This window comes from Pundamilia nyererei, unplaced genomic scaffold, assembly GCF_000239375.1.
Source record: "Pundamilia nyererei isolate P.nyererei 1_Seehausen unplaced genomic scaffold, PunNye1.0 scaffold00068, whole genome shotgun sequence".
Lineage (NCBI taxonomy): Eukaryota > Metazoa > Chordata > Actinopteri > Cichliformes > Cichlidae > Pundamilia > Pundamilia nyererei.
The window spans coordinates 2,867,764-2,887,661 of NW_005187469.1; the positions used below are offsets into that span (position 1 = coordinate 2,867,764).

General features: G+C 37.1%; 1 protein-coding gene across 1 annotated transcript in view; it reads left to right on the plus strand.

Moving 5' to 3' along the window:
* LOC102210925 (zeta-sarcoglycan) overlaps positions 1-19,898 on the plus strand; it is a 360,423-nt gene that overhangs the window by 272,157 nt on the left and 68,368 nt on the right. The window contains exons 5-6 of the mRNA XM_005736302.2: positions 14,803-14,925; positions 17,186-17,258. Of these exons, the coding sequence (XP_005736359.1) occupies positions 14,803-14,925; positions 17,186-17,258 (196 nt within the window). The remainder of the gene's footprint in view (positions 1-14,802; positions 14,926-17,185; positions 17,259-19,898) is intronic.

Here is a 19,898-nt window from a genome sequence, read left to right on the forward strand (position 1 = left end):
GTCATGTTTTCAGTTATCTTAGGAGTGGTGATTATTACAAAATAGATTTTATCCATGGCTAAATGACATACTTTGTGGGTTTGTTTACTCGGGTATGGTAGACATTTCAAAAAATAACAGAAAAATAAAAAGATTTCTACAAAACCCAGACTCGCATCTGACTAACTGCCGACGGGCATATAGTCACCACTCTAAGACTCTTTCTGAAAAAGAGAGAGAGAAAAAAATTGTCTCATGTAATAGCGTATAGTGTTGTTTTATTGGGATGCATTATATTATATGGCACACATTTTTTTTATTTTGTCCATGTTGTGTAGCTACAACATTATGGGTACTGGAGAATATTTTCCCTGGTAAACTATGCCTTGAAGAGAACATTATAAAAGCTACAAGATTATTTCATTGTTTATGCAGTGGATGGAGCTACAAACAATACACATTTGTTATTTGTGGGCAATAAAATATCCACAAAAAGCTGCTTGGTGGCATGAACCAGATGAAAAAAGTGTCTCTTTGGGAAATAATTAAAACTTTATATGTGTTGTATTTTATAAGCTATAAATATTTCTTCATTCACTTTTTCTTAGCACACCATTTTCCATCTGTATAAAATCATTTCTAAGAGAGCTGGTGTTAGGAACTATGACATTAATATGTGTTTAATAAGTAAATATGCCATCATCTTGCTTAAAATTAATTGTTCTAATTTTAGCTGGTGTGTGAAATATAATATCAATAAAACTTTTAGTTAGCAAAAAAACCCCAAAACAAATCAAGGGCCCACACTTCATTGTAAAATCTTAGCTCTGTTTACATTGGATTAGCCGTCAGTTTGAAATTCTTTACACTAGCTGTGTCAATGTCAATCTGTCTGTGACCACGAGAATCATATACCAACTTCACATTCATGCTATATTTACCTTGATATAAATCATGAACACATACTTTATAGATTATATTTAAGTTACACATAAGTCTTCAAAAGTAGGCTGTGTGAAGCCATGCACTGCTCAGTGTGATGCTTTTATGGTAAACATCACATTTTTAAAAGAGAGTAGCACCCAACCAAGACAAGGAAAAGAGTAAAATCATGGAATTTTTTTTTTTTAAATACAAGAACTGATTACATCACATTTACCTTAAACATAAATCCTCAGTTGATCTTTTGCTGAATATAAAGTGTAGAGGAATATATACTCTATATATTTTGTTTACTGAATAATAACTTCTGTTTTCACGCATAGCCTGCCCCAAGCTACTAACATCACTAATTGTGTTAAGCCTGGCAGTAGCTGTTTGGTTGTGTTTGAAGCTTTAAATTATAAAGAAATATGTATAGCTGTGTGGCACAACCTTTGCATGTCTTTTCATCAGCACTTCTACCACTTCATCTTCCCTCCATCCCACAGCCTTGACACCAGAGATCGTGTTGATTAATGTAGATAACAAATGGCACTCATTTGTCTCTCCCTCTGTCGCTTTCTCTCCTCTCTTACTATATTAATGACTATAATCAACTCTAAATAAATAATTTGTGTCCCTCCGTGCATGAATCTCATCCTCCCACCTGTAGCAAATTCAGAAGTTGAATTAAAAACTGCTTTGCAGTGCAGTTCCTCCCATTCTCCCTAGTACCCTCTGTATGTTTTCTTTCCGGATTTATCTGTGTCTGTTTGTTACAAAACATCGAAAAAATACCTCGAAGAGATTTAAGCTGAGCTGTGGCGCACCAGAGGGCCTGTCTTTGTCTTTGGTAGAAACACTTCAAATGATATGGTGACCCTCTTGTTTCCTGCTGTTGCATCATGGTCATGTTGCATGCTGTTTACTTTCAAAGGGCCGAAATAATGCAGCTGCTTTCTATTTCCCCCCCTGCTCTGCCACTTTTATTCTCTCACTCCACAAACACTGTCACATATTACTTTGTATATCTCAAAATTATTGTGGTTGACTTTCAAGTCAAAAGAAACATTTTTATTTTTACTTATTTCTTTATTTTTGTGTATGCTAACCAAAGCCTGCATATGCATTAAAATTTGCAACACTACCCTAATGTGAAAACAGGTATTAGGAAACGATCATTTTTGCAGTCTAACTTGAGGTAATAAAGGAAAGACACATGGATCGGTTTTACATTGGTTTGCGACAGATTTGTGCTTCTGTACAAAATACCCAGATTCCCATACACACACATTGGGTGGCTGTAGCTCAGGAGGTAGAGCAGGTCACCTACTAATTGGAAGTTTGGTGGTTCAATCGCTGGCTTCTCCAGTCTGCATGCCAAGTATCCTGGGACAAGATACCAACCCCAAGTTGCTCTCCGATGCGTCCATTGGAGTGTGAATGTCGTTAGAAAAGCACTCAGTTTAGAGTCTTGTGAGAATGGGTGTGAATGTGGCATGTTGTATACAGTGCTTTGAGTACTCCGGGAGAGTAGTCCATTTACATTCCTGATTCCTTATGACGTTTCTTACATATAACAAACATCAGATGGGAAGAACAACAGGCCTTCCACAAAAGACAAAATGAATCACATTTCTTTAGGAATGGAGCCCGCTAATCACTACTAAACTACTGGCATAATACATATTGAAACACACAAGGACTCCAAAACAAAACCTAATTGTGCTCTAGTCAGTATGTTGCTAGTGACAGAGAACAAGCAAGCAAGGTACATTTTGTCTCCTCACTAGCTGCTATATTGGGTTTCAAGTAATTTGCAGGTAGGATTATGTTATCTAACATATATGGTCAAAAGTATTCGGCTGTGAGGGACATCCCATTCTTAATCCAAAAGGCTTAATATGCTGTCAGTCCACCCTTTGAATCTGTGACAACTTCAACTCTTGTGGAAGGCCACAAGGTTTAGGAGTGTGTTTATGGGAAGCTTTGACCATTCTTTCAGAAGTGCATTTGTGCAGGCAGACCCAGGGGAGAAGGCCTGTCTCGAAGTTACTGCTCTAATTCATCTTAAAGGTGTTCTGTCAGGTTGAGTTCACACCAGACTTGCTCATCCATGTCTTCATGGACTGTACATTGTGCACTGGGGGCAGTCATGTTGGAACAGGAAGGGGCTATCCTGACTGTGGAATATTTAGTATCAAGGAAATTTCACAACTGTATTTGTTGCACAGGTAGCATCCTATCACGGCACTATGTTGGAATCCAATGAGACCCCAAGAGTGACCCATTATTTCACAAATGCAAGCAGACTGCATGCCTAGGTGGTTTATCTTATACACCTGTAACTTGAACACTAACTTGGGAATAAATACTTTTAGCAATATAGTGTATGTCTTCTCAGACTAGCCGAAATTCAGCACTGGGGTCTAGAGAAATCCAAACCTAGCCAATCAGTGTGCTTAAATTTTATACTAAAAGGTGAATTATTTTATCACCCCGAGCCTCAGATAAACTAAAAAGAGATTACATTAACCACATAACAATAGCAAACAAGAATCCTACTTCTACAAGACCCAACCCGCAGTCATTGAAACTCTAGATTGAGCTGTTGGACAGCATGTTGATTACAGGAGCAATTTATGAGCTCCACAAAAACTCAAAACCAAAGCTCTAAAGTAAATACTATATTATAATATTGAATGAAAGCTACTGTCTCCTATAAAACATGATAAAGTTGTTGGCTTGCCCAATTCATCGTAACTTGCAAGCAAAAACCCATTTTTTATAACATTTTCATAACCTTGGTTTTCTGAAAGGTTGGAGGCTTTGTGAGGATCCTTGAACATGAGAATTTCACTTTTTCCTGTCATTCTTCTTCAAGAGCATGCAACATATAATATACTACATTTTGTGTGTGTGTGTGAGTGTGTGTGTGTGGTGTGTGTGTGTTTATTGTTTAATGTGTGGACATACTGCAAATTAATTTCCCATTGGGGACAATAAAGACCATTGGAACTATTTGACCACTGAAACTATTCAGCCTATTGATATCTATATTCTTTGAAGCATTGGATAAGCAGTAGAAGATGGATGGAAGATTCAGGATCAATTTTGTAATTCAGAACATACACAAAATTTATGTTACTTATATTATATAAAATAAACAAGAATGAATATCTGATAACAACTTAAATTGAGGTTATTTGTTGGGACTAGTAGAACAGCAGAGACTGGCTTTAGAGTTGTGATGCAGATTTTTTTTTTTAAATCATCAATTATTATTATTAGTATGATTATTTTGTCATCTTCATACATCGGATATATATTCTGTATAAAATATGTCATAATATTTAATAGGAAAAAATGATTAATGTAATAAAATGACTATGTAGACAATGATTCATTAATGACCAATATTGAATTAAGTTAAAAACAAAACCACTAAAAAGTAAACATACTGTAAAGTGTGTGAATAATAGTGCTTAAACATTATGACTCATATACTTCACATGGACATGGGCACGTGTTCAGGTAGAATTTCTTACATCTAAAAAGATTTAATGCATATTTAATCTTGTCATGTATTTTTGATAGGCGTGTGATGCAATCTTGAAGCATGCCATGGAACGCTTCTTCTGCATTCAGCATGAAGAGCTGCTTTCAAAACATAGTGCTGCTGTGCCTGGTATCAGTGTTTTTTTTTCATCAAGAACAGCCTACAGAGCACTTTCACATACACATTCAGTTTTCTCAAGATTCTCCTCACCACACTCCTGACAATAACTGAATCCAAGAGGTACTTTTCTGCTTTTGAAAAGGATCAAGACTTTCCTGAGAAACACCATGACACAGGATCGTCTTAATGCTCTGGCTGTGCTCCCCATGGAGTAGAAACTCGTCAGAGACATCCCTGACTTTAATAAGAAGGTCATCTAAAGCTTTGCCACTGAAAAGGCAAGAAGAGCAAAGTTTCTGTACTGGCTGTCGAAAGAAAAAATGTTTTCTGTATGTTTTATCCCCAGATTGTTTTTTATGCATAGTTGTCACCAATTTAATGAAAATAACATATTTAAATTATGAAACTAAAAGAAAAACTCCTGATAGCTTCTATGTTCATTCATATTTGCTCTATGGATAGTTAATATTTAAAAACAAAAAACAGTCATTAGCAAGCATGAAAGATCAGTTAATATTTTTAAATTTCTTATTAATCAAATATTTATTCATTTATTTATATATTATTTTCTATACTTTAATTAGATTAGAAGCATTTTTTAAATATTTCAAAGAAAATATGTAGTGTGTGTCTCTGAAATATTTACTTCTTGCAATAAATCATATTGTGAAATTTGTTGAAATGACTGGTTGCCAACATTACTAGTGGCCATATTGTAGCCATCATACGTAGCTAAATTATAGCCCTTAAGCAGTAAGTATTTGGCTACTTTGTCACAGCCAAGTCAATTTTCTTTCTGTTTTACTGATACTCAAGTATACGTGACATGCAGCGCGTAACACACGGGTAATAATAATAATCCACAACATTGTCATGTGTGTCTTAGGACTTTTTTGGCAAATCCTAGCTCATATGTCCAAGCATAACTTCACTTAACAATTGCAGTTGTCACTCATAGCAGCAAAACTGTCAGATAAAAGTAAGGTCAACTTTCATTCTGTATATTATGGGAATACAAAGTAGCTGTATACTAGCATTTTGAAGTGTCATTCACTGAAAGAGAAAATGTTGATAAAGCCTGTTCAATGTGATTCACAGCTGAAGAGCAGTAAAATTGAAGCTGATAGGACTTAAATGACAAAAAATGGCAACAAAGATACTATGAAGGTGCTAGATTATGGTTCATCAAGTGATCGCTTGTGTATAAAATGGGTCCCAGAGAGAAGCATAACAAGTACCAGCATTTATAAATGACTTTAATGCAACAAGTACTTTAGTAGTGCAAGATGTTTTTCAGTAACTCAGTAAGATGCAGTAATATTGAAGATATTCTTTTCAAGAGCTTTTATTTGTTATTGCTATCATTAAAAAGTTAAAGCCTATGTTTTTAGTTAACAGATGGCAAGAAGTGATGAATAGAAACATATTTTCTTGGTGGGAGCAATGTAGTTTCACCTGCAAGCATGGAGCTAAATGCACCCTTCTCACATCGCGTTCGAAAACGAATAAACATTTGGCTCAAGATTTGACTAAATATTTTAAGACATGGATTGTGTGTTGCTTAATGCAAAATGCAAAATTACCCCATAGGAGCAGTTCCCTTCGCAATACTCACAAAAGGACCCACTGGGCTTTTGAATATTCATTAAATTTGACATTCCAGACAGGAGGGGAGCTGACAGGCATATCAGCCTGACTCACTCAACAGAATGCTCATCTTAATCCACTGATAAGTTGTACCATGTCTGAATAACTAATTAGAACAGTTAATGAGTGAAATTCTGTCAAACTTATTTGCCTGACATACAGTGTAGCCGGAAACTATTCACAAAGCTTCACTTGTTCCACATTTTGTCATGTTACAGCCTGATTCCAAAATGGATGAAATTCATTTTTCTCCTCAAAATTCTGCACACAATACCCCATAATAAAAAAGTGCTTAAGGTTCTTGAATATGTATAAAAAATGTTTATATTTTTAATACATTAAAAGATGAATAAGTATTCGTAGTCAGTTTTTGCTCTTTGAAGCACCTTTGGCAGGAATTACAGCTTAAAGTCTTTTTGAGTCTGATGCTACAATATTTGCATAGCTGTTTTTCCCATTCTTCATTGCAGAACATATCAAGCTCCATCAGGTTGGATAGGGGATGCTGATACACAGTCATTTTCAGATGTTTCCAGAGTTGTTCAATCAGGTTTAAGTCTGGGCTTCTGCTGGGCCACTCAAGGGCATTCACAGAGTCTTCTCAAAGAAACTCTTTTGTTATCTTTGCTCTGTGCTTAGCATCATTGTCCTGTTGGAAGGCAAACCTTCACCCCAATCTGAGGACCAGAGTACTCGGGAACAGGCTATCGTCAGTGTTCTCTCTGTATATTGCTGCATTCATCTTTCTTTCGACCCTGACTAGTCTCCTAGTTCCTGCTATTGAAAAGCATCCTCACAGCATGATGCTGCCACCACCATTCTGCACACTAGGAAATTATAATGGCCAGGTGACGAGCTGTGCCTGGTTTCATCCAGACATAACACTTGGCATTCAGGCCAAAGAGTCCTGTCTTTAATCAGATCAGAGAATTTTATTCATGGTTTGAGAGTTTTTCAGGTGTTGAATTCTAGGTGGGCTCTCATATGCCTTTACTGAGGACTGGGTTCTGTCTGGCCACTGATTGATGAGGCCTGATTGCTGGAGTGCTGCAGAAATGGTTCTCCTCTCTCCACAGAGCAAGCACTGGAGGTCTGTCAGAGGAACCAATAACCATTGGGTACTTGGTCACTTCTCTGACTATGGGACCCCAGTTCTAGGATGAGTCCTAGTGGCTCCAAACTTTTTCCATTTACTGACCACTAGGTCTTTCTGACCTTGAATGCTGTAGACATTTTTCTGGATCCTTCTCACAATATGTGCCTCACTACGGTCCTATATCAGAGTTCTACAGACAATTCCTCGGACTTCATGACTTGATTTGCGCTCTGACATGCCCATAGTTGACACGTCAACTATGTGACCTTGTGACCAAATCATGTCGAATCACATTAAATTAATTTTCCTCAGGTGGACTCCAATGAAGTTGTGGAAGCATCTGACAGAAGATCAGTGGAAATAGCATGCATTTGAGCTCAGTTTTGAGTGTCATGGCAACAGCTACTCATCTACGTGTTATGCTTTTGTTTTTCCATTTTAATAATTTTGCAAGAATTTCAAGCAAACCTTTTTCACTTTGTTAGGTTGTAACATGACAAAATGTGATAAAGGAAAACACTGAATGCTTTTCATATGCATTTCTATTCACTGCTATAGATAGAAGAATAATTTGACATGTTCTTTGGTGTCTACAACTAAACTTTTGTGTCACATGTAATAGATATAGCGGTGGTTTTTATTTTTATTTCTTTGTTTTTCTGTTTTTTTCCTTGTCTGTTTGTGTCACTCTATTATTTGGATGCCTGTTAATAAATTATTAGATATGCACATAGACATTTAATGGTTGAATTTCAATTAAATAAAGGAGGTGTGTGGGAGGTAAAACAATAATGCCCTTGTCTTGTACCTTATGTTACTAGACAAATCTTTCTGGGCCAAGTAGCGTGGCCTCAGTTTTAGTAGATCTTCCCGCTAATGCCTGAAAATGCCTGAAATTCCTCTAACCTTTTAGTCTAACCTGTGTAGCTGTAGAACAGGACCTGCCTGAAGCTCCTAGGCTGTACTCTGATTCGTAAAAGGTGAAAAGTGATATAGCCATTAGCTAGAACCAGCCAGGCATTGAAAGTGAGCAGAGAAATATCAAAACCAAAGCCCACATTTAAGCAGTAAAAAGACATTTGAGTATGAGTTATATAACTTTGTCTCATATAACCTTATTTTTACTCACAGAATCTTGACCTTAGGAAAACTGTAGAGATTTAACCATTGTCACCTTTCTCTATAAAGCCATAAGACAAAAACAATCTAAGTTTAGATGGATTTCTTGGCTGAAAATGTCATTGGTATTTACATAGGCACAAAGTCAAATCAGTATGGCCTGGACTGTAGGAAGAAAGCTGCTTATCTGACTCAAGTCATTCTACATTGTGAATAATATCAGTGAAGGACAAAGTAAAGAAAGATGTGGAGGAAGGATGGCATGATGAAAAAGTGCATTAAAAGAGATTTTAATTAAACATTCATCTTGACCTGCTTGGGAAAATTAACCATGCATGCAGTGTTTGCTTGGCTATGCCATACTCTTCTTTGTACCTATGCCTCGGGCCTTTTACAGTTTCTTCTTGCACCATATCACTTCATTGCTAGAAGCTCTAATTTAAAGGCTTGAATTAAAAATCCAGGAGAGCAAATCCATATAACTTTATTATGGCCTCAATGCTATTATGTGCAGTAGTAAAAAAGTTACACAGGTACCTCTTTAATGTGCCCCATTCATTAATAGCTGAATACAAATTGGGAACTCAAAATTTTACTACGTGGAACATTTATTAAAGTTTTTTTTTTTTTAACACAAACCGGGACTTCAAAGACAGACACTGAACTGACAGTTATAGTGAAAAAAATGGAAATATCTATGTGACAATAAGAATGAGCTATAGTGCAGCGGAGTCATATTCCTGGTAGGTAGTGGGGATTTGAATCAAATGGCATTTGCATGCTCAAAATCTCCCATAGGTGTTCAGTTGGGTTAAGAGATGTTGACTGCAAAGGTCATAGCATATGATTCACATCAGTTTCAGACTTAAACCATCTAGTAGCCACTGCCGCCTTAAGGTTTTGTTTTTTTCATGTCTGTGGGAGTAGGTTGACCAAAATCATAATAACATAAATAATAGAATAACAGAACTATCTTAATTATCCCCTTGCTCGGTACAATGTTTTTGAATCACCTTTTTGGCTGCTAAATACCAATATTCTCTATTTTCTCTTCATTTTTTAATTCTTGTTATTATTTGTTATTTCTTCCTGTCCCCTATTTGCTGCTGTATACGTAACACACAGCAGTCTGTGGCGTAATCATTCACCATGCTTCTTAACATTAATGTCTTTTCACAAGTCAGATATGACTCAGGAGCACACTCATCACACACGCGCTGCTGCTTTTTTCCCCATTATTTCATCTGTAGCACCTCTTTTCATCAGTGAGGTATTCTTAAAGCATTATTATTGCTGAAGGATCCTGCTGAGGGAGGCACTTGTGACAACAGAGGAGATTCTGTCAGGAAGTGATTATTTAAATCAGTGCATCAATTAATATGTCTGCCTAACGAGGAGTCGTGCTGTTATTGGTGACAGCAGAATTACTTTAGTGTTATCAGTGGGAGAGACATTTGCAGGAGCAAATTAATTGTTCAAATGCACTTCATTTACACAGATTTAACATTTTCTAACTGGGGATCACTAACAAGATGAACAAATATCAGCTAGTTATAAAAGTACTCCCTAGGTTGTTTGTAACTAAATATTTCTTCACTTGATAATTTTGTTTGTTACCCAAAGGCTTAGAAACATGTTTGAAAAAACAAGCACAACATGAAAGGAACCTAAAATAACACCATTGGGTTATACCCTAGCAGGTTAATGCAAAAAGCTCATGTCATTTCAAAGTGTTTAGAAATTATTAGAAATGAAGGAGATGCATACTGTGCTTTTTTATGCTTTTTATGTTAGTCCTAACAGCCACTAACAATGCATTTTAAAAGTGACTACTTTTCTTTCATTTCACAGTCTAGTGTTATCGACTATCACATCTATTAAAGCCATAATCACTACATTTTGCAGCAGAAAAAAGTTCCCCTGAACACACAATACATCTGCCATATTATTTAGCTACACTGTTAAAAAAAAATCCTAAAACAACGGTAATATTCCGGCAGCTGGGGCGCCAAAATACGACTGTGAAATAACAGAAAATAACTGTCCCATAAAAATACGGTTATTTCCAGTAATGAAAATACAATTAGTTGCGCTAATTTGACAGGGGATCTCGCCTTTTTCAAGTGCTGCTAAACATTAAATCAGGAACATGTTAATGTGATTAAACAATGAAACCATCTATAAATAGGAAAAAAAAAACATCTTAATAAACGGTAATATTCCAGCAGCTGGGGCGCCAAAAAAAAGACCGTAAAATAACAGAAAATAACTGTCCCATAAAAATATGGTTATTTTCAGTAATGGAAATAGAGTTTGTTGCGCTAATCTGACATGGGATTCTGCCTTTTCCAAGTGCTTTTAGACATTAAATTAGGAACATTTTTACGCGATCAAACAATGAAATTACCTATAAACAAGGTCACTGAATGTGGAAATATGAATCATAATACGTAAATGTACAGAAATACACCGTTAACAGTTGGTTTAAATAATAATTGATTGCATGCCCTGGGACAGACTGACAGAGGCGAGGGAGCCATATTGCACCATCGGCCCCTTTGGCTATCACTAGTAGGCGGTAGGTGAAGAGTCTTGACCACAGACACGACGACGGAGAGTGTCCGAGCCGGGGCGCGAACCGGCAATCTTCTGATCACAAGGCGAACTGCCAACTCTTGAGCCACGAACGGCCTAAGTAGCAATGATAATAATACTTATGTGATGTAACACAAGCTTATAGGGATCATGTTATATACTTTTCCATAGCATTACATTTGAATTCAACAGTTCAATCTTTCAAATAACGGACAGATATTTGTGAAATCATGATACATTTGTGAATGTATTTTAACAATTTAAATATGCATATGTACAGACAAATACATTTAATAATCATGACAATTATGTTTTATTACATTACAGTGATTTAACGTTAATTTACATTCAAAATGTGAAGTCAAAGTCTATTTACATAACTTTAATGATATTCTAGAAGAACAGAACATTACTGTAAAATGCACAGTAAAATACCTTCATATTAGGGTTTTTTCCTACGGTCGCAGCGTTACCCGCGACCTTGTTGTTAGTTCACATTCATTGGCCGATGCTTAGCGTCATGTTATTTATATTAATTGCAATTCCTACCTCTACATTTCTTTTTCAAAATACATAATTAGCACAGCGTGTCTGTGCAATGTTTTACACTGTGGCATGCAGAGAAATCTTAACATAGAAGCTCACAGAGAGAGATTGAGCTTGTTATTTAACCCCAAGCTGGTAGGGGGAGCTCCTTAATAAAACACTTGCCAGTGCAACAATATGTCTCAAGGTTCAACAACAGCACAACAGAAGTCACTCATGGTACAGCACTCTCTCTACAAAACAACAACTGTCAGTGACGCTGCACCACGGCATAAACAGTAAGTATTACATTTACAGTGATATTATGTTATTTTACATTTGACGTGTCAGATCACAGTCTACTTATGTAAATGTAATGATATTCTAGAAAAACAGTACACATCTGTAAAATACACAGTAAAATAATGTTACATTACTATTTTTTGGAACAGTGTACACCACATCACTTTTCATTTGCATAAAATACATCAACTCAGGAGAGGTGTTTCTGCAAGCTATAGCTGCCAATCTCTGTCAGTCCTCTAAGCGATCATTTGAATTTAATAACCTCTGGTTACTTTGTCTCATCATGTTGTTGCCTCAGAGCTTTAAGTTGACTATACATATTTTTTTTCCATTTCCTATTAGTTTTGAAGTGAGCATTAGTGTCATTGGGTGCATTTATTGTTTCACTTAAACACAACTCTTCCGGCAAACTCTGCAATCCTGTCATCTCAACACTGTCAGAAAATGTTTCGTACTTTGATGCAGTCATATATATACAGCAGTTTATCACAACCACAGTTTTCATGCAAAGTCCAATTTCCTGAATTTCCTCTTCCATGCAAACTGCCTTTTTGAGATCTTGAATGAAACTGTAACACTGGCTATTTGTCAATTGCTGTTTTCACCTGTAAATAGACTTTATGTAACTTCAATTATACCTCGATATTGTCTTTGCTGGTGCCACTGCACTACTAAAGTCTGTCAGGAGCATCAGCAGGTTCCTTTTATTTCCTTTTCACTAAGTTTGGCCACTAAACTTTTCCATCTCCTGCAATTTTAGAATCCTTTATTCACCCCTACTGAGAAGACAAGAAGAGCAATTTCTGTGAATAAAACACAAATCTCTGGAAATATGCTGACCTGCGCCCATACTGGAAATCTGCACTACAAGATGTATTATAGAGCAAGAGCTGAAGAGCCAAAGAGAACTAGCTAGATGCCTGAGACAGCAACTAGCACAGCACATCTCCAATTTAAACTTCATTTTCTATTCATCTTTCCGTCTCAAACATAAACCCTCCTTTTTCTTCCTTTGATTCCTCTCTCAGCATACGTCTCCCACCTCTAACTGCCAACTTCCCTTCTATCTGCTACGTCTTTGCATATATTTGTAACACACTCATACACACCTCACTTTAGCATGAGCTTTTGACAACACAAATCTCAATTGCTTTTTCACACAGTCACTGGAGGAGTGAGAGGGTTTAAGGAGATAGAGCTGGACAGGATAAAGGCAGTCAGAATGAGACGAGAAATAGAGCTTAATCCCAGATTGATAGGTGCTAATAACGTTTGATTATGACTGACAAGGCACTCTGACTTTCTAATTGACACAAAATAGCCGGGCAGCCTAGACAGTGAAGAAAAGGGATAGAATGAAATGGAGAGAGACCTCTTTATAGATTCAGCAAGGATGGAAAGCCATCCAATCACAGGCCAAATCACAAAATCACCTGAATAATTACCTAGCAATTAATTGTCAACATTTTACATTTCTATTAAAAAGCCACTACTTAATCAACTTTTTAAGTAGCTTTTATTTATTTATGCTGTTTTTTCCTCATTATTAGGAACACTGCCTTTTTTTTAAAATTGTGAAATGTTACCACTAAGGTCCAAGATTAGAAATCATCTTTATCCAGGCAGCATAGTATATGCAGCCCACCTTCTTTGTTACATTACATCAAGTCAGCACATTGATGAGTAAATGCTTTTAAATGATTCAAAGTCTATATAAATGGAAACATGCATGCCACTTCACAGCTGGGTCCTAAAAGGATAAATAAGAGTGGAGAATATGTGCATCTATACAGAAAATCGCGCATGGGTACACACATTTTGGACACAGATGAAATAGGAGAGGTAGTTATTAAGACGGTAAACTGAAGCTAGACCGAGCAAAGAGTCACGTGTATGTCTCGACTCACATTTCATATAACTTCTATATTGAATATGAAGAGAAATAAGAAGTGTTTAACTTTAGTCCCGATTTTAGCTTTAAGTTAGTTTTTGTGCATAAAATTAGTGAAATGAATCTGACTATGCTCTCAGGTGAATAGTGTCGTCATTATTTTGGTACGCTGTACAGTCTTAAAGTCTGTAGTTTACAGTAAGTAAACTACAGAGGGGAGTAAAGTGTTTACAGATTTGAAATGTCACTTCATGGAAATCCTTTCCAAGCCAACCCATGGATTGGGCTGGCAGAGCACTCCAGCCTTGAGAAAACTAAACTCTGCTTTAACACCACGGCACCTGAAGAAGAAAGCGGCAAACACACAGGGAAACAGAAAAAAAGGAAGGAGAGGTCACTCTTCAACGACTCACTTGAAACTTTAATGCATAACATGCCTACAGTGAAATGGGACACACCAGAGTTTTCTTCTTGTGAGTCTCACAGCACATGTTCACTGTTCCGATCCCCTACCCACACAAACACACACACACAGATGTGCTTAATCAAGGTGGAGGTGAGCTAGTAATACAGGTCTCTGCTGTTAAAACATAGCAGCCTGGATTGGATTAGGCTGTACTCACACTAGTCACGGTTTTCGTTGCACCGTTCCCAAGCATAATGTCCCTCCTACCCACTACCCACTAGCCTGCACTGACATTGCATTTAACATTCCAAGCCTGCTGCAGTTTGTCTTATTTTCGCTCCCCAGATTTCACTCCACTGAGTTTTCACCGTCGCTCCTTTCGCAATGTGAAGAGAGAATTGAAACCCTCTTATGCACAAGAAGACCTCTAACCAATATGTGGCTATTCATATTGTAGGAAAGTGCTGTTGCTATTCGCAAGACAAAACTTGGAGATTTTCTGGTTTAAAGCTCAAATCACTTTGGCTGCTCAAGCTAAACTAACGGTTCTATTAGGTGCTTTAGATATATGCAGAACGATACCAGATGCTAAGGTTTATGTGCTTTTATGACACATTCTGTTTTTCCCACTGTCTCAGGTTCAGAAATGGTGGAGGCTCAGTGTCAGAGGTTTGAGGTGAGGAATGCTGATGGAGAGAGAGTTCTGTTCTCTGCAGATGAAGAAGAGATCACCATCGGTACTGAGAAACTCAAAGTCACAGGTAGGGTTACACAAAAGCATAAAACAGACATTGACATCGCTGCACCTTCTCCCCACCTTCTATAACATACTAAAGGTAAAGTGTACAATTTGAATGAATACATGTGGCTGAATTCATAAGGAACTTATTTCTTTTATTTTTTTCATGCTTATTTTCAGTAGTGGACAGTGAATTCAAACTTATTCATGTTGAGTAACAAGGGTACAGGAATATACACACATACAGACACAGAATAAGCAGTTAAACAGAGTGCTGTTGATGAGTGCAGCCAAACAAGTTACGGGTCAGCAAGCAGAGCAGCTTTAGCAGAGTTGAGAAAGAGGCCAGTGCAATACAGTAAAAAAAAAAATCATATTAAAATAATGACACGGACAGAAGGGGTAAAGAGGCAGATGGATGAGAAATATGTGACATGGCATGTAAGCATCACTGGGGGGAAAGTAGTTAGCTCAAATTAAAAAATGGAAAAAGTGAGAGGGGAAAATACTCTCACTCTGCATCATCTATTTGTCTTTTTCTCATTTATTCATTTGTGTTCTCTTGATCATTGGAAGTGAGAAAATCAAATGGAAGCTGACAGAAGATTATGAGTCCGCTCGTGTCTGTTCACCTGTACACTTAAAATTTGTATGTAATACAACATGTACACCCAAAAGTTTTTGAGTGTATATTGCTACGAAACCACAAATTCAAACAAACTACGCACACCTTAGCACACGTACACACACTAACCTGGGTAATTTGTTCATTAGAGGCACTCTGAAGGAATAAGGGTGCAAAAGAACAAGGGGAGGGTGAGGAGATCGAGGTCTATAGGTCACTGTTGCTGTCATTTGCTGTTTGAAGGAGGTGAACGAAAAGAGCGTAGATAGCAAAAAGAATACAAATATGGGCACATCATTCATTCAGCTCAGGCACTGAGGTCTGCCGGGTTATGCTGTGCTACTGTTTAAATTTTAGATTTACAGATTGATGTATTTTTTTAATGAAGATAGATCATATTTCCACATATCGCTGCCCTTTGCAGTAACAAGGTGTAAATAGATAATGAATCAGCCAATGCAAGCCAATACCATGGCAGCAAGTTTGGAGTGATACCGAGCTTATCCTCAGTTGACGCGTCTGAAACTGTAAACCCAGTATGAAAAGTTGATTTCAGTTTATCCGCTTTAAAAATAGTTCAAGGATTGTTGTGTTCAAGAACAAGTGTCATCAAACAAGCTCATAAAGTTTTCATGAGAGCAGAACAATAGTAGAAAAGACAGAGTAGCAATAATATGGAAAAGTAATATCAGCCAGAAGCTGTGGCATGGTTGACTAAGTTATGAACATCATAGAGGCAGACAGTCAAACAGGAGAACACAAAGCAAGGTTTGCCCTTATCTGCCATTTTACCTGTTGTTTCATTTACTTGGCAGTTCATAGGCATAGTTCAGTGTTCCCTGGAATGAACCACAGAAAGTGAGATTTAACTGAAAAATACAACAGTACACAATAACTTCCAAGTTTAGCTCCTGTGGGGGTTCAGTTGCAGCTTTTTGGAGATGTAGGTTCTCATCCTACCTACGGGACCTCCTTGAATCTTCTAGAATTAAACTTGGCATATGCTGCTTCAGTATCAAACAGCTCAGACTATGCAGTTTCTTATCTGTGTGCCTGCCAATGGGAAAGATAGCCTCATGCAGTATTAAATCCGCAGCAGTGCTGATATTCCAACATGCTGTCTGTGGTCTCAGCAAGAGCCAAAAATGAGCATCTGTTCACAGCTGCAAAGGTGGCTACTGCACACGGGGGGTTAAACATTGCATTATATCAGAGCCAGACTTTTCTTACAAGGAAAAAGCATGCACATCAGTTGCATGCTTGAATGTATTTTGCATCAGGAAATTTTGATTTTGGAGGAAAGTAATGCCATATGGTTATTATTGTTATTAACATGCAGGAACAGAAAAATACTGAAAACAGAAAAAAAGATGGTTGAAATATAATTAAATACTTTAAATTGCTTTGTTAATAAGAGAGAAATATGATGCCTGTGGTTAAAGTGTTTTAAACATTAAATCAACTCTGATTTTCAGCACAAAGGACACATACTTCTTAACAGTGACAACCCAGTGGTACCTTGTTTTTGAAGGAAATTGTGTTTCTGACACAGAATACCTCAGCACCCTGGCGTGCATTTGTAATGTCTGCTAAGTTTATAACTCAAGAGTTCAGTGGTTGCTTTCCTTTTTGTAATTCGTTCTCATTCTCTCGGCAGGAAATGAAGGAGTAGTGTTCAGTCATTCTGTAGAGACGTCACATGTAAGAGCAGAACCTTCCCAGGACCTAAAGTAAGTAGTCTAAATAATTTTGTGAGCATGGATTTGTATGGGTGTGTGTGTCAGACAGGGAGACTGGTACATTGGTCCACTTAACAAGTTTCCCTTGTTAATATTTTAGTTGTGCTTTATTATTCATGAAGTCTATGTTCTTGTGAATAATTTCTAAGATAGTAACACCACAAATAACAATTTAGTGAAAATGTGGTTTTAAGTAAAAACTTAAGTGGGTGTTTTAGTTAGCCAGTCCTGCTGTACAGCATGCACATGATTTTAAGTAGTATACAGCAGAATGATGTATGCTGTTGACTGATAGTTTGTCAGGGCTTACGGAGGAAACAAAGGCCCTTTGGAAGCCAGTGAACAAGGCAGTGAATGGACTGTTTCTTTGAAACAAGCACTGAACACATGTATAGGTATATACATGTGTGGTATATACAGGTCTATACATGTACAGGGTATATCAGCAGCGTTTATTATTGCATAGAATTTCAAAAGATGATACTGATGGTGATGATGAAATTTGAATCTAAATGAAAAAAGGTTTTGTTAACCTTAACTGAATGATTATATTAATATGTAAATACCTTTTGAAATGTTATTTGATTTTGACTTGTTGGGACTTGTTAGGGCTTTTTTCCCCAGCTCGTTCTTCTCATCTCACTGCTAAATAGTCCATTTTAGTTTGTATAAGCTGGAACCACAAAACCAAACAACAAAACAAACAAATCAAACCAAAATGAAACAGGCTGTAGGGTTTGTTGTCTTTATAACAAGTATATATAACAAGGGTCACTTGCAAGTCATGACGTAAATTGTTTCTTGTTCAGCTTTTAAATATTACTCAATTGCAGTTTTACTGCAATTAAGGTAAAGTGTCAATGGTGCTCGATCCTTAATTAGGTACAGTATATGGCTATTGAACTACTTTGGCAAATACTTAGAGTATTATTATATGCTGAAGAGTTTTCACTTAAAAAATTCTGTTTTGGTTTTGTGACAGTAGATTCGGTGTTATATGAAATGGTGTAATGGAGATAGACGTAAATTAAAGCAAAGAAACAAGGTACATTTTTGAACCTTGGACCATAGTTTTGCTCCTAGCATGATGCACAGATTTTACTATGGTGAATTACACAGCAGAAGATAGCTGACGTTAGTCCAGTTCAATGCTGCTTCTGATAATAACTGGGTTGGAGTCAAGAACATGATTCAAAATTCAAATTAGTAAAAGAAAAAACAAACTTTACATGTGAGACAATGACAGACAAACTAAACACAGTGCTCAGACAGAAGTGAAATCCGGATCACAGCCGAGGTAGAAGAGAAAAAGAAAACAACACAATGCCAGAAAGCAATTGCACTTTACACAAAGACACAATCTGGCAAGTGAGAGATGGTAAGCGGGGGTGATGCTGCAAGGACTAATCAGTGAAGTACATGGAGTTGAGTGGAGAGAAAGGGCAGGTCAGATGACTGGTGGAAAAGACAGACAGGTGGGAGTGGCAAGGTCTGAAATGACAAGAGAGCTCGGTCACTGGAGGACACAAAGCACACTGAATGATTGACTAACTGAATGGAAGGAAAACTAAAATGGTGTCAAGCTTGAGTGTTGGTCACTTTGCCACTGCATTCGTTTGGGTCACAGCAGCTAACTGTGTAGTTATGTGCATATATTTTTCTCATACACCCTCTGAAGTGAGTTTCAGGTATTTTTAAGAGGCATGCTGCATTTTTTTTATTACTAGTGTCTTAGCCTCATTTGGGAATTGTCAGACAGGATTAGGCTGAAGGGGCTTTTTGCCAGAGAGGAAAACACAAACTGAGGGAGAAGGTGAAAAAGATGGAGTCAGGGAGGACTGATGTAAACTGAGGAACAGATAAGGCATGGTGGAAACAAAGATGCTCTGAATGCTCTATACAACAGAAAGGATTAGAGATTGTGGATGAGATATAATTGACTGGACAGATGATGTTGGAAGGAAAAACACTGAGATTAGACATTAAATAGGATAGACAGTGGGTGAAGATGGCCGAGTAGGGGTGATGAAGAGGACAGTCAAAAGATACAAGAAGAACAATAAAGAGGACAGAAGAGGCTAGAAGGGGGACGAAATAAAAAAATGCAGGAGGTGAGGATGGAAGTCAGGCTGTAGAAGAATATATAAAATCAAATTGGCTCTGACACAGAGACTAAGTTGTAGGAACAGCAGATAATAGGATACAGCAAAATATGCAAGCTTTTAGTGAGTGCAAAATAATGACCTTTCTTTTACATTAAAAGTATAAAGAAGTTAGAAATGCAGAAACACAAGAATCAGACTAAGAGACAAACTTTTAACTGAAAAAAATACCTGACTGGAATGTTTAAATGGCTTAAAGCAGGGGTGTCCAAACTTTTTTCACTGAGGGCCACATACATAAAAATATAGGAGGGGCTGGGCCACTTACTAGAAATTAGGTATATAATCTTAACTTTACTGTATTAAAGTTAGAAAAATCACTTAAAAGTGGTCAAATGTGTTATATTGTCGAATATAATTAAAGACAAAACTTCCATCACAGCTTTCCATAAATGGATCTTTATTGATTGATTCAGAAAAAGCTTTGGTAGCTCATTCTCAGAACAGCAGCCTCAGATTTCTTCTTAGA